Raw genomic sequence first — 13067 nt, 5'->3', positions numbered from 1 at the left:
TCCGCCTCCCGGATTCACGCCATACTCCTGCCTCAGCCTCCAGAGTAGCTGGGACTACAGGCGCCCGCCACCACGCCCGGCTAATTTTTTGTATTTTTAGTAGAGATGGGGTTTCACTGTGTTCGCCAGGATGGTCTCGATCTCCTGACCTCGTGATCCGCCCGCCTCGGCCTCCCAAAGTGCTGGGATTACAGGCGTGAGCCACCGCGTCCGGACAACAAAAGACTCTTAATACTAATTGTAAAACTTTTTTTTTTGAGATGGAGTCTCCCTCTGTCGCCCAGGCTGGAGTGCAGTGGCGTGATCTCCGCTCACTGCAACCTCCACCTTCCGAGTTCTAGTGATTCTCCTGCCTCAGCCTCCCGAGTAGCTGGGACTACAGGCACATGCCACTAAGCCCGGCTAATTTTTTGTATTTTTAGTAATGAGGGGTTTCACCATGTTAGCCAGGATGATCTTGATCTCCTGACCTCGTGATCGCCCGCCTCAGCCTCCCAAAGTGCTGGGATTACAGGCGTGAGCCACCGTGCCCGGCCAAAACTTTTAAAAGTTTGTTTCTGTAGCTGGGCACGGTGGCTCAAGCCTGTAATCCCACAACTTTGGGAGGCCGGGACAGGCGGATCATGAGGTCAGGAGATCGAGACCATCCTGGCTAACACGGTGAAACCCCATCTCTACTAAAAAATACAAAAAACTAGCTGGGCAAGGTGGCGGGCGCCTATAGTCCCAGCTACTCGGGAGGCTGAGGCAGGAGAATGGCATAAACCCCGGAGGCGGAGCTTGCAGTGAGCTGAGATCCAGCTACTGCACTCCAGCCTAGGTGACAGAGCGAGACTTGGTCTCAAAAAAAAAAAAAAAGAAAAAAAAAGTTTGTTTCTGTGAACATTATTGATGCCTAAGATGGGCCTGGTGCTATCCTTGTGGGGGTGGTGGCACGGGTGAGAACAGAGTTGAGTAGTGGCCAAAATCTGGCTGCCAGGATCAGACAGGTGACAAAGAGAGGCAAATATAAATAGCTCAGATAAGCAAAGACATCCAAAAATACTCTGACCCAGACACTTCCAGGCACAAAACTCTTTCTGCCTTGCATTGTCCTGGTTGTACTTGGACATGCGAAGGGTCAGAATTTGGTTTACTTAATATATATTATTCAGTCCTCGGGGTCTGAAGAATTTACCAAGATTTTAAAATCTCCAATTTATCATTTCCCTTGGAAAACAGGAAGATGTGGCAACACTGAGACTGCATTCGAGGGTCCCACAAACCAGACTTGGTTTCTCACTTCCCGTAACAGTAACCAATGGAAGACTTGATCATTTACATTACCTGCCTGGTCCCTGTAGCAACTTGAGTTCAAAACTCTTGGACAGGGTCAAGATTCCTTAACATGGTATTCAAAGCTCCATGACTGGCTAGGTGCGGTGGCTCACACCTGTAATCCCACCACTTTGGGAGGCCGAGATGGGAGGACCACTTGATGTCAGGGCTTCGAGATCAGCCTGGCCAACATGGTGAAACCCCCTCTCTACTCAAAATACAAAAAAATTAGCTGGGCGTGGTGGCAGATGCCTGTAGTCCCAGCTATTCAGGAGGCTGAGGCAGGAGAATTGCTTGAACCCAGGAGGTGGAGGTTGAAGTGAGCTGAGATTCTGCCACTGCACTCTAGCCTGGGTGACAGGGCGAGACTCTGTCTCAGAAAAAAAGGAAAAAGGCCAGGTACGATGGCTCACGCCTGTAATCCCAGCACTTTGGGAGGCCAAGACGGGCGGATCACGAGGTCAGGAGATCGAGACCATCCTGGCTAACACGGTGAAACCCCGTCTCTACTAAAAATACAAAAAAATTAGCCGGGCGTGGTGGCAGGCCCCTGTAGTCCCAGCTACTCTGGAGGCTGAGATAGGAGAATGGCGTGAACCCAGGAGGTGGAGCTTGCAGTGAGCTGAGATCATGCCACTGCACTCCAGCCTGGGGGATAGAGCAAGACTCCGTCTCAAAAAAAAAAAAAAAAAAAAAAGCTCCATGACAGTCTTGTGCTTTCCACTCTTGCTCACCCTTGCTCACACACACACTTCCTCAAGGTAAAAGTATAAGGCAGTGGCAGAATGAGACTTACAACCAGCATTTCTTATCTCAATATCCAGCCTCTCTTAACTAACACATTTGCTTCTTCACTCATTAACTTGAGGCATTTATTTTGCTTGATAAGACCAGGCCAAAGTCAGCCAATTGGATCAAACCAAATGGAATGAAATGTCCGGAAGCAGAAATTTTGCTACAGGGTGTGCAGCTTCACATACACCTCTTGCCCCTTATTTCCTATGTCTCTCCCCCTTGCTCACTCTGCTCCAGCTATACTGGTCACTGTGCTTTTCTTTTATTTCTTATTTTAGACAGGTTCTTGCTTTGTTGCCTAGGCTGGTGTGCAGTTGTGCAATCATAGTTCACTGTAACCTCAAACTTCTGGGCTCAGGTTATACTCCTGCCTCAGCCTTTGGAGTAGCTGGGACCACATATGAGTGCCATCATGTCTAGCTACTTAAAAAAATTTTTTTTAAGGCCGGGCGCAGTGGCTCATGCCTGTAATCCCAGCACTTTGGGAGGCTGAGGCAGGCGGATCACGAGGTCAGGAGATAGAGACCATCCTGGCTAACACCGTGAAACTCTGTCTTTACTACAAAAAAAATTAGCCGGGCGTGGTGCCGGGCGCCTGTAGTCCCAGCTACCAAGGAGGCTGAGGCGGAGAATGGCATGAACCCGGGAGGCGGAGCTTGCAGTGAGCTGAGACTGAGACTCTGTTTCAAAAATAATAATAATTATTATTATTTTTTAGGCCGGGCGCAGTGGCTCACGCCTGTAATCGCAGCACTTTGCGAGGCCGAGGCAGGTGGATCACTTGAGGTCAAGAGTTCAAGAACAGCCTGACCAACATGAAGAAACCCTGTCTCTACTGAAAATACAAAATTAGCCAGGCGTGTTAGCGCATGCCTGTAATCCCAGCTACTTAGGAGGCTGAGGCAAGAGAATCACTTGAACTTGGGAGGCAGAGGTTGCAGTGAGCCGAGATCACGCCATTGCACTCCAGCCTGGGCAACAAGAGTGAAACTCCGTCTCAAAAAAAAAAAAAGTTAAAAATTACAGGCTCACACCTGTAATCCCAACACTTTGGGAGACTGAGGCAGGTGTTTCGGTTGAGCTCAGGGTTAGGTTTTGGCTTAAGGGAATATCGTGGATGGTTTGATCTTTTATCAAAGTTTGAGATCACTCAAACTTTCTTCCTATCAGCAATAAGGCTGTTTTGCTTTCTTATCATTCGTGTAGCATTAAAAACGCTACTGCAATAAAGGCTGGAGTGCAGTGGCATGACTGAACTCCTGAGCTCAAGGGATCCTCCCGCCTTCGTCTCCTGAAGTATTGGCATTACAGGCGTGAGCCACTGTACCTGGTCAGCTTCAGACTTTTCTTGTGCAGCCTCCTCACCTCTCTTAGCCTTCTTAGGATTGAAGAGATTTAGGGCTTTTCTCCATATTAGGTTTTGCCTTAAGGGAATGTTGTGGCTGGCTTGATCATCTATCCAGATAACTCAAACTTTCTCCGTATCAGCAATAAGGTTGTTTTGCTTTCTTATCATTTGTATGTTCACTGGAATAGCACTTTTAATGTCCTTCAAGAACTTTTTCTTTGTATTCACAACTTGACTGGTGCAAGAGGCCTAGCTTTTGGCCTGTTTCTGCTTTCTTTTTTCTTTCTTTTCTTTTCTTTTTTCTTTTCTTTTGAGACAGAGTCTCGCTCTGTGGCCCAGGCTGGAGCGCTGTGGTGGCATGATCTCGGCTCACTGCCAGCTCCACTTCCCGGGTTCACGCCATTCTCCTGCCTCAGCCTCCCGAGTAGCTGGGACTATAGGCGCCCGCCACCACGCCCAGCTGATGTTTTTGTATTTTTAGTAGAGACGGGGTTTCACCGTGTTAGCCAGGATGATCTCGATCTCCTGACCTCATGATCCGCCCGCCTCAGCCTCCCAAAGTGCTGGGATTACAGGCTTGAACCACCGTGCCTGGCCTTTTTTTTCCTTTTTTTTTTAGTAGAGACAAAGTCTCGCTCTGTTGCCCAGGCTGGTCTCAAACTCCTGGTCTCAAGTGATCCTCCTGCCTTGGCCTCCCAAAGTGCAGGGATTACAGGTATGAGCCACTGTGCCTGGCCTAGTTCTGCTTTCAACATGCCTTCCTCACTATGCTTACTCATTTCTAGGTTTTGACTTAGAAGTGAGAGCACACAGGCCGGGCACGGTGGCTCAAGCCTGTAATCCCAGCACTTTGGGAGGCCGAGACGGGCGGATCACGAGGTCAGGAGATCAAGACCATCCTGGCTAACACGGTGAAACCCCGTCTCTACTGAAAAATACAAAAAACTAGCCGGGCGAGGTGGCGGGCGCCTGTAGTGCCAGCTACTCGGGAGGCTGAGGCAGGAGAATGGCGTGAACCCAGGAGGCGGAGCTTGCAGTGAGCTGAGATGGCGCCACTGCACTCCAGCCTGGGTGACAAAGCGAGACTCCGTCTCAAAAAAAAAAAAAAAAAAAAAAGAAGTGAGAGCACACAAAAAAGAGGGAGACAAATGACTCCTTTCATCTAAACACTAAGAGCCTGTTGTTGGGTTATTAATTAGCCTAATACTGTTGTGTCTCAGGGAATAGGAACGCCCAAGGAGAGGGAGAGAGACAGGGAAATGGCAGGTTGGTGTCACAGTCAGAACACAAAAACATTTATCGATTAAGTTCATGACCCCAAAACAATTACAAAAGTAACATCAAAAATCACTGATCACAAATCACCCTAATAGATAATAGGGGGAAAGTCTGAAATATTGAGAGAATTGCCAAAATATGACATTGAAGCATGAAGTGAGCATATAATGTTAGAAAAATGGCACCGATAGACTTGCTCGATGTAAGGCTGCCACAAACCTTCAATTTTATAAAAGGCAGTATTTGTGAAGCTCAATAAAATGAAGCACTATGAAACAAAGTATGTTCACACCAATGCCCAGGCCTCACTCTTGGAGATTTGGATTTAGTTGCTCTCGAGGTTTTGTTTATTTTTTACATTTCTGGGAAGCAGAAGAGGTTTTTGTTTTGTTTTGTTTTTGAGACAGTCTCACTCTGTCTCCCAGGCTGGAATGCAGTGGCATGATCTTGGCTCTCTGCAACCTCTGCCTCCCAGGTTTAAACAATTCTCCTGCCTCAGCCTCCCGAGTAGCTGGGACTACAGGCGCGTGCCACCATGCCTGGCTAATTTTTTTTTTTTTTTTTTTTTGAGACAGAGTCTCGCTCTGTTGCCCAGGCTGCGGTGCAGTGGCCAGATCTCAGCTCACTGCAAGCTCCGCCTCCTGGGTTTACGCCATTCTCCTGCCTCAGCCTCCAGAGTAGCTGGGACTACAGGTGCCTGTCACCTCGCCCGGCTAGTTTTTTTTTTGTATTTTTTAGTAGAGACGGGGTTTCACCGTGCACCATGTTAGCCAGGATGGTCTCGATCTCCTGACCTCGTGATCCGCCCGTCTCGGCCTCCCAAAGTGCTGGGATTACAAGCTTGAGCCACCGCGCCCGGCCAATTTTTGTATTTTTAGTAGAGATGGGGTTTCTCCATGTTAGCCAAGATGGTCTTGATCTCTTGACCGCGTGATCCGCCCGCCTCAGCCTCCCTAAGTGCTGGGATTACAGGCGTAAGCCACCGCGCTCAGCTGCAGAGGAGGTTTTAAAGCTCTCCACATATGTCAATGTGCTACCTGTGCTGAGAACTACAACTTTATTATTTTATTTTATTTTACTTGTTTTTTAGTTGGAGCCTCCCTGTCGCCCAAGCTGGAATGCAGTGGTGCAATCTCGGCTCACTGCAACCTCCACCTCCCGGGTTCAAGTGATTCTTTTGCCTCAGTCTCCCAAGTAGCTGGACAGGTGTGTGCCACCATGCCTGGCTAATTCTTGTATTTTTAGTAGAGATGGGGTTTCACCACATTGGCTAGGTTGCTCTCAAACTCCTGACCTCAGGTGATCCGCCTGCCTCGGTCTCCCAAAGTGCTGGTATTATACACATGAGACATTGTGCCCGGCCTGAGAACTACAACTTTAAACTTACTGTCGTGAAAATCTCAAACTAGGCTCTATTGCAAACATGTGTTTGCATCATCTAGGCATGCATGGACATGCTGATGGGGTTTATGTCACAGCTAAAAAGCTAATGCCAACACCAACCACTGGCATTTCTATATTTACTTCCAGGAGCCCTTGCCTTTACCACCCATTCCCTGGTAGCCATGTACCTCCCACTTCCCCACATTGAGGAGAGAGCTAATAGGCAGCTGAAGCGTTGGATTGGAACTGCAACTCAAGGTTGTAGGAGCAAGAGTACTGAAGTGAAGACCTTGATCAGCGCAAACCTGATCATACGACCTTGTGAAAGTTGTTTCACAATTCCCTGCTTCGGTTACTTTGGTTATAAAATTAAGCTAATGGAATGGATTTATTTGCTAAAAATATGAGATTTAATGAACAAATAATTTTAAAGTGCTCCATTAATTCTGCGATTGTTAAATAACTTCACTGCATAAAATTCTATAGAACTCTTTCAAATATATATATATAAAAATATAAAAAGCACCCCAATGATTCTTTTTTCTTTTTTTTGGAAACAAGGTCTCACTCTGTTGCCCAGGCTGGAGTACAGTGCTGTGATCATGGTTCACTTCAACCTCAGCCTCCCAGGTAGCTAGGACTGCAGGCCTGCACCACCACTCCTGGCTTTTTTTTTTTTTTTTTTTTTCCTGCAGAGACGGGGTTTGGTCATGTTGCCCAGGCTGGTCTTAAGCTCCTGGGCTCAAGTGATCCATCTGCCTCGGCCTCCCAAAGTGCTAGGATTAGAGGGGGAGCCACTGCACCCAGCCCAGACAGCACGATTCTGACACAGAAGGTTTGGAAGTTTCTTAGACAGACCTGCTCCTGTAGTTCATAGAACTCCTCTGACTACTGCGGTCCCTTTCTTTCCTGAGTCTAGTTTGCTGAAGTCTTCTTGAGATTCTGTGAGACAATAGCCCCTATTTCCTACAGTAAATTACTCTTTTTCTTCCCCTTTAGACAGCCATTGTTGGTTTCTGTTACATGTAAACAAAGAGGATTTTATTTTTTATTTTTTTAGGCTAGTCAAGTGAAGCAGTGGGAGGTGGAGGACAAAAAGAATTTTGACTAAGGCAATAAATATATTATACAAGTGAAGTATTTCCCAAATTGTATTCTGTGTAATGCTATGTTCTCAAATGTTAACAAGCTCCATACCAGAACCATTTATTTCTAAATTCTAAAGTCACAATCATATTATGAACTACATTAAACTATATAGTGACTTTTATTATACCTAATAATCTGTCTTTATAAAAGTGTTTACCCAAAATTGCCAGCAGATTCCATGAGAAACTACCTGTACTACAATTATTGTCAAACTTCAGTGCATATGTAACAGAACCAGCTGGAGGGCTTGTTAAAGGATTGCTGAGTCAAACCCCCCAGTTTCAGCAGGTTTGTGGTGGGGCCTGATAATTTGTATTTCTTTTTTTTTTTTTAGATGGAGTCTCACTCTGTTGCCCAGACTGGAGTGCAATGGCGCGATCTTCGCTCACTGCAACCTCTGCCTCCCGGGTTCAAGCGATTCTTCTGCCTCAGCCTCCCGAGTAGCTGGGACTACAGGCGCCCGCCACCATGCCTAGTTAATTTTTGGATTTTTAGTAGAGACGGGGTTTTACCATATTGGCCAGGCTGGTCTCAAACTCCTGACCTTGTGACCCACCCACCTTGGCCTCCCAAAGTGCTGGGATTACAGGCATGAGCCACCACGCCCCGCTGAGAATTTGCATTTCTAACAAGTTCCCAGGTGCTGCTGACACTGCTGGCTTATGGAACCACTGCTGTAGTACTTTCCAAATTATCCTAATTCTAAGAACCACCTATGACCTGTGCTATTCTTTCTGTGGTTACTGGCTCATGTCACATAAATTCTTTTAGGATTCCAACATGTTTGTGACATTACTCAGTATTTACATCTTGCTTTTACTGCAGCTTGATAGAAAAATTAACCACAGGTATATCATAACAAAAAGTTCATGAGTTACCATTTTCACAAAGTTCAGATATATTTAAATTAGCCTATTTAATCTTTTTTTGGTTGTTGTTGAGATGGAGTTTCACTCTGTCTCCCAGGCTGGAGTACAGCGGCACAATCTCAGCTCACTGCAACCTCTGCCTCTCAGGTTCATGATTCTCCTGCCTCAACCTCCCTAGCAGCAGGGATTACAGGTGCCCACCACCACACCCGGCTAATTTTTGTATTTTTAGTAGAGATGGTGTTTTGCCATGTTGGCCAGGCTGGTCTTGAACTCCTGACCTCAGGTGATCCACCCACCTCAGCCTCTCAAAGTGCTGGGATGATAGGCATGAGCCATCGCACACAGCCTATGGTACACCTTTACTGAAGAAACAATTCAGGAACATCACTCTTAGTAAGGCAATTGTTGATTATAAGTCAAAAAAACACTATCATGTACAAATTAGGGGATTTTGTATACCTTTTTTTGGTTACAAATATGCAAAATGAAGGATGTTTACTAATACTTGTTTCCAATTTTTAAACTTTTCAAGTGTTGTACTGTTAATAATGTTAAAATAAAAGGCATTTGATTTAGTATGATTGTTTTTTGAACTTCATCTTTTCAGGTTATTTTGTTGCTGGCCACTTGTAAGGCACTACTGAGGCCTCAGTAAGAACTGAGATTCAGCAACATTATAATCATTATAATTCAAAGTTTAGAGTTTCTTTTTTTTCTTTTCTTTTTTAAAAGAGATGGGGTTAAAACGCTGCCCAGGCATGTCTGGAACTCCTGGGCTCAAGCAGTCGTCTTGCCTCAGACTGCCAAGTAGCTGAACCGCAGGCACACACCACCACACCTAGCTGTGTTCAGTTTCATGGGCAGGTCAAATCATCTAGTATTTTGTCTGTATGGACAAGGTCAATGCAACTTCTCCAAGCTTTTATCACTCAATGGTCCTAGAGGCCCTTGTGAGATAGATAGGGTCTTAGAACAAATAACTCATTACAATCCTGGGCAAATACTCTACTGAACTGGTGAACTGAAAACGTTTTGCTAATGGCCCAAATGTCACCTCAAATTTTTTTGCCTAGAGGAGTTACACAACTAGTTTGTATAATAATTTAGTTATACTAGGCCCTCAAGTCTAATTTGAAACAAAAACACACTTGGCAAAGCAAAATATAACCTAAGAAATAATTCTGATTTTCTGCTATTAACAGACTTGGTTTAGGAGTCAAAAAACCTGGACACAAGTCTTACTGCCAAGGTGCTGAGTGACTGTATAAATCACATGATTTCTAATTCTAGTTCTCTCAATCTACAAAATTAGAACATGGATGACTAGCTCATATTAGGTTCCTCTAAACCATTTTAAACATGCAAAATGCTGTTTTAACTGATGGTACTTTCAATTGTATTTTTTTTTTTTGAGACGGAGTCTCATTTTGTCACCCAGACTAGAGTGCAGTGGCACAGTCTCAGCTCACTGCAACCTACACCTCCCAGGTTCAACTGATTTTCCTGCCTCAGCCTCCTGAGTAGCTAGGACTATAGGTGCATGCCACCACACCTGGCTAATTTTTGTATTTTTAGTAGAGACAGGGTTTTACTATTTTGGCCAGGCTGGTCTTGAACTCCTGACCTCAGGTGATCCGCCCACCTTGGCCTCCCAAAGTGCTGGGATTACAGGCATGAGCCACTGCCCCTGGCCCAATTTATCTTTTGAAGCAATGACTCCTTCGGATCTCCAGGCTCCTCCTGATCTTTATGCTTTAGATTGGGATTTATCCTTCAAGAAGCTTTCTCTGAACACCTCTAATTAGACTGGGGGGTACCTTGTCTGTGTCACACCTATCCCCCCAACTCGTGTTGTTTCATAGCACTTATCACACTGTGCGTTTCTGTGGGCTCCTGGATGCAGGGACCCCTCTAATCCATTTCAGCAGTCCATTAGTGTCTTTCCGTCTATCTCTTCCAGATAGAAGAAGGCATCAAACACAGTTCACTGATGACAATTTATTATAATCTGTTAGTAGCACACAGACAAATATTAATTAAACCAGAACCATGTCTACACAGAAGTGGGCAGTGACATGTGCCATTCTATGGGGAACTGTGTGCACTTAATCATCATGTTTTAGCGTTTTGATCTTCTGTTTATGCCGCTCAATTTCTTTCTGCAGACGCTCAATCTCCTTCTTATGATGAACGATTTCTTCTTCATGGTGTTTTTTCAAAGCTGCCAGTTGTTCTCTACTCTGTGCTCTACAAGGACACGGTGGCTCAGGGTTTAATTTCAATCCTTCACCCCAAAGAGATCTCTAAGCATTACCCGTAATGTCTAAGCAAGGAATAGGAGTCCCAGTTCCATGGGAGTCTGGCTGGTCTTCCTCTTCTACTCCTCAACTAGTGAAAGAATAACCCATCTTAAATTGAGGTGTAGTCATCTTAAGAAGACCAAAATGATTTCACTGGTGCTAGTGGCTTAAATTCCATCATTAAGATCTTATTGCTTTCAGATTCCTCTTTAAAATAGAAAACTCCAGAGAGATGTGACACAAGTCCCTAATACCTTATGAGGGGAACAACCCAGGGAACCCCTTTAGGGGGAAAAAAAAAAAAGGAACAAAACGGGGACAAAGGGGTGTGGTTAAAAGGCAAATATCCATTTCCTATTCCAATCTGTCTAGAGCTTTCTTTGCCTATAGAAATGAATGGCCCGCTGTAAGGCCAATAAAAGGTCTCCTGCATGGGCAGTATTTGGCAGTTCAATTTAGGTACCAAGAAGGGACTGGATTACAATGTTGGTTTGGCCACATTTAGGCCTCAGTTTTCCTTAACTACAAAATGAAGGGGATCAATTAGATAGTCTCTAACAGCAGTACCTTGGCTCTCTATACGGTATGGCAGGTGTCATGGTGATAATTCTCAACAGAAGGCAGAAGTGAAAGGCCAAAGGACAAGCAAAAGCAAGATTAATTCCTCACTGCTCTCCAGAGTGGACAGAAGTCAGTTAAAGATAACTCAGGGCTGGTAAAGGGAGGCCCAGGCCACTCCATACTTCTAAGCAGGAGAGGGAAATCCACAGATCTAGGCTGGGCTGAGTAGGGCAAAAGCCTTTAGGAGATGGTGTAGTCCAACCCTAAGTAGCTCCCATGACCAGCTCCCATGATCCTCACTCTTGCGGAGTCGGGGGTCTAAAACACCTGAGAAGCCTGAATGCATGCAGGCTTGCAAAGCTAAGGCGTGCTGGGGAGGAAGGAGAGCGTAGAGGGGGTGACAGGTGGGTGAGGGCCGAGGGAGTCAGGCTGGGAGGCAAGTGTTAGACGGTCGGATCTAGATACTGTGCGAAGAATCTGGGGGCGTTTCGCACCACCCAAGGAGAACTCCACGCGGGAGATGGTAATGACAAAGGAGGAGTTGAGCCGTGGGATGTTTTGGAGACCTGCCGGTAGAAATGGTTTGGGGGCCTGAAACTGTTGTGCAGGGAACTGGGAGTGCCCTATAAGTGGCAACTTGGGACATCAAGGGTTAGGGTATACCAGATTGGGGCCCGGGAGTTCTGTTGGGGGATGGGGCGCCCAAGGCACCAAGGAAACGGGTGGGGCGACTGGCAGTTTAAGGATTGGAAGGCCCTGGGAGATCTAGGGCTGGACTTGGGACCCGGTGAGCCTCACCGGAAATATCGTTCCTCTTCAGCCTGCTCTCTCTTTCCGAAGGCCCCACCGGCTTCCCGGATGGAGCCCGCGCCCCGGTCGACATTCTCGGACTGCAGAGAGACAGGGACACTGATAAAAGTAGGGAAGCGAAGATGGGATCCGCCCTCGGGGCTGGAGCAGCGGACACTGCCGCAGCGTACCTGATCCGAGCCGAAGCCTCGGGCTTGCATGGTCCTCACGCCCCACACGCCAAGCCACGTCCGCGCCACCAACGCCGTTACTGCCATTGCTGCTGGAGCTGCACCTTTGGCGTCTATGCCGCAGCAAGCTGTACCTCGTTACGCGCTAATGGCGCGGGGACGGCCAAGCACCCAATCTGGTCGACGGAGTGGCGGATGAACACAGGAGTAGCGAATCACGGGAGAGCGGAGGCGGGCTCTCCGGAGCTCACAGCGAATCCCGAGCAAGAGACGAGTTTATTCTTAGCCAACTAGCAAGGGCTCAGGGCCAAAGGACTGGAAAGAGGAATGATGGGGGAGTTTGGAGAGCCGGGTGAGGAGAGTGCTAGAAGCCGAAATTTCGGCTCTTGGACCCTTCAGAATGAGGCGTGGCGTTCACCTCCAGCCCACGATTTCAACCCTAAAGTCGTTAATATTCAAAGCCCAATGGAAGTTTTCCCTTCCCTGGCCTGCTACCATCAATAAAATGGGGGGAATTTGGGGTTTGGGAGCTGTGTCCAGGATGCTGATGTCCGGGATACCGACGTCCAATGTGCTGCGGCTTAGATATACGTAAATCGCGTTCATTTGTTATGAGAAGTGCCAGTGTTCTGGCCGGGCGCGGTGGTTCACGCCTGTAATCCCAATACTTTGGGAGGCCGAGGTGGGTGGATCACCTGAGGTCCGGAGTTCGAGACCAGCCTGACCAACATGGGGAAACCCCGTCTCTACTTAAAAAACAAGTATCAGCCGGGTGTGGTGGCATGCGCCTGTAATCGCAGCTACTCAGGAGGCTGAGACAGGAGAATCGGCCTGAACTCGGGAGGCGGAGGTTGCAGTGAGCCAAGATCCCGCCACCGCTGCACTCCAGCCTGGGCGACAGAGTGATATTGGTCTCAAAAAAAAAACCCAAAAACAAAAAACTGGGCCGGGTGCGGTGGCTCACGCCTGTAATCCCAGCACTTTGGGAGGCCGAGGCGGTTGGATCACAAGGTGAAGTTCGAGACCAGCCTGGCCAATATAGTGAAACCCTGTCTCTACTAAAAAATACAAACATTAGCCAGGC

At 47.0% G+C, this 13067-nt stretch overlaps 1 protein-coding gene across 2 annotated transcripts; it reads right to left on the bottom strand.

Annotated features, from left to right (window-relative positions):
- Positions 1 to 10125: 10125 nt before the first annotated feature.
- Positions 10126 to 12182, bottom strand: ATP5IF1 (ATP synthase inhibitory factor subunit 1). 2 transcript variants are annotated; one of them, XM_003891438.3, is made up of 3 exons: positions 11984 to 12181; positions 11802 to 11893; positions 10126 to 10389 (listed from the first exon to the last, which is right to left on the bottom strand). In XM_003891438.3, exons 1-3 carry the CDS (start codon positions 12068 to 12070, stop codon positions 10248 to 10250), a joined length of 321 nt encoding a protein of 106 aa, XP_003891487.1. In that variant the 5' UTR covers positions 12071 to 12181; the 3' UTR covers positions 10126 to 10247. The 2 variants fall into 2 exon arrangements, with proteins under 2 accessions (XP_003891487.1, XP_009201350.1); XM_009203086.3 differs by lacking the exon at positions 10126 to 10389 and adding an exon at positions 10537 to 11569 and having other exon boundaries at positions 11984 to 12182.
- Positions 12183 to 13067: the final 885 nt, after the last annotated feature.

The sequence above is a fragment of the Papio anubis genome, chromosome 1 (genome assembly GCF_008728515.1).
Source record: "Papio anubis isolate 15944 chromosome 1, Panubis1.0, whole genome shotgun sequence".
In the NCBI taxonomy this organism is placed as follows: domain Eukaryota; kingdom Metazoa; phylum Chordata; class Mammalia; order Primates; family Cercopithecidae; genus Papio; species Papio anubis.
This window is presented reverse-complemented; position numbering and strand designations above follow the sequence as displayed.

What these genes read in the sequence shown, in the direction of transcription:
- ATP5IF1 (XM_003891438.3), bottom strand. Translation starts at nt 12,070, where the DNA reads ATGGCAGTAACGGCGTTGGTGGCGCGGACGTGGCTTGGCGTGTGGGGC. An exon ending in GAGGCTTCGGCTCGGATCAG is followed by an intron (nt 11,894 to 11,983) that starts GTACGCTGCGGC and finishes GTCTCTCTGCAG; the next exon opens with TCCGAGAATGTCGACCGGGG. An exon ending in GAAGAGGAACGATATTTCCG is followed by an intron (nt 10,390 to 11,801) that starts GTGAGGCTCACC and finishes GTGTCCTTGTAG; the next exon opens with AGCACAGAGTAGAGAACAAC.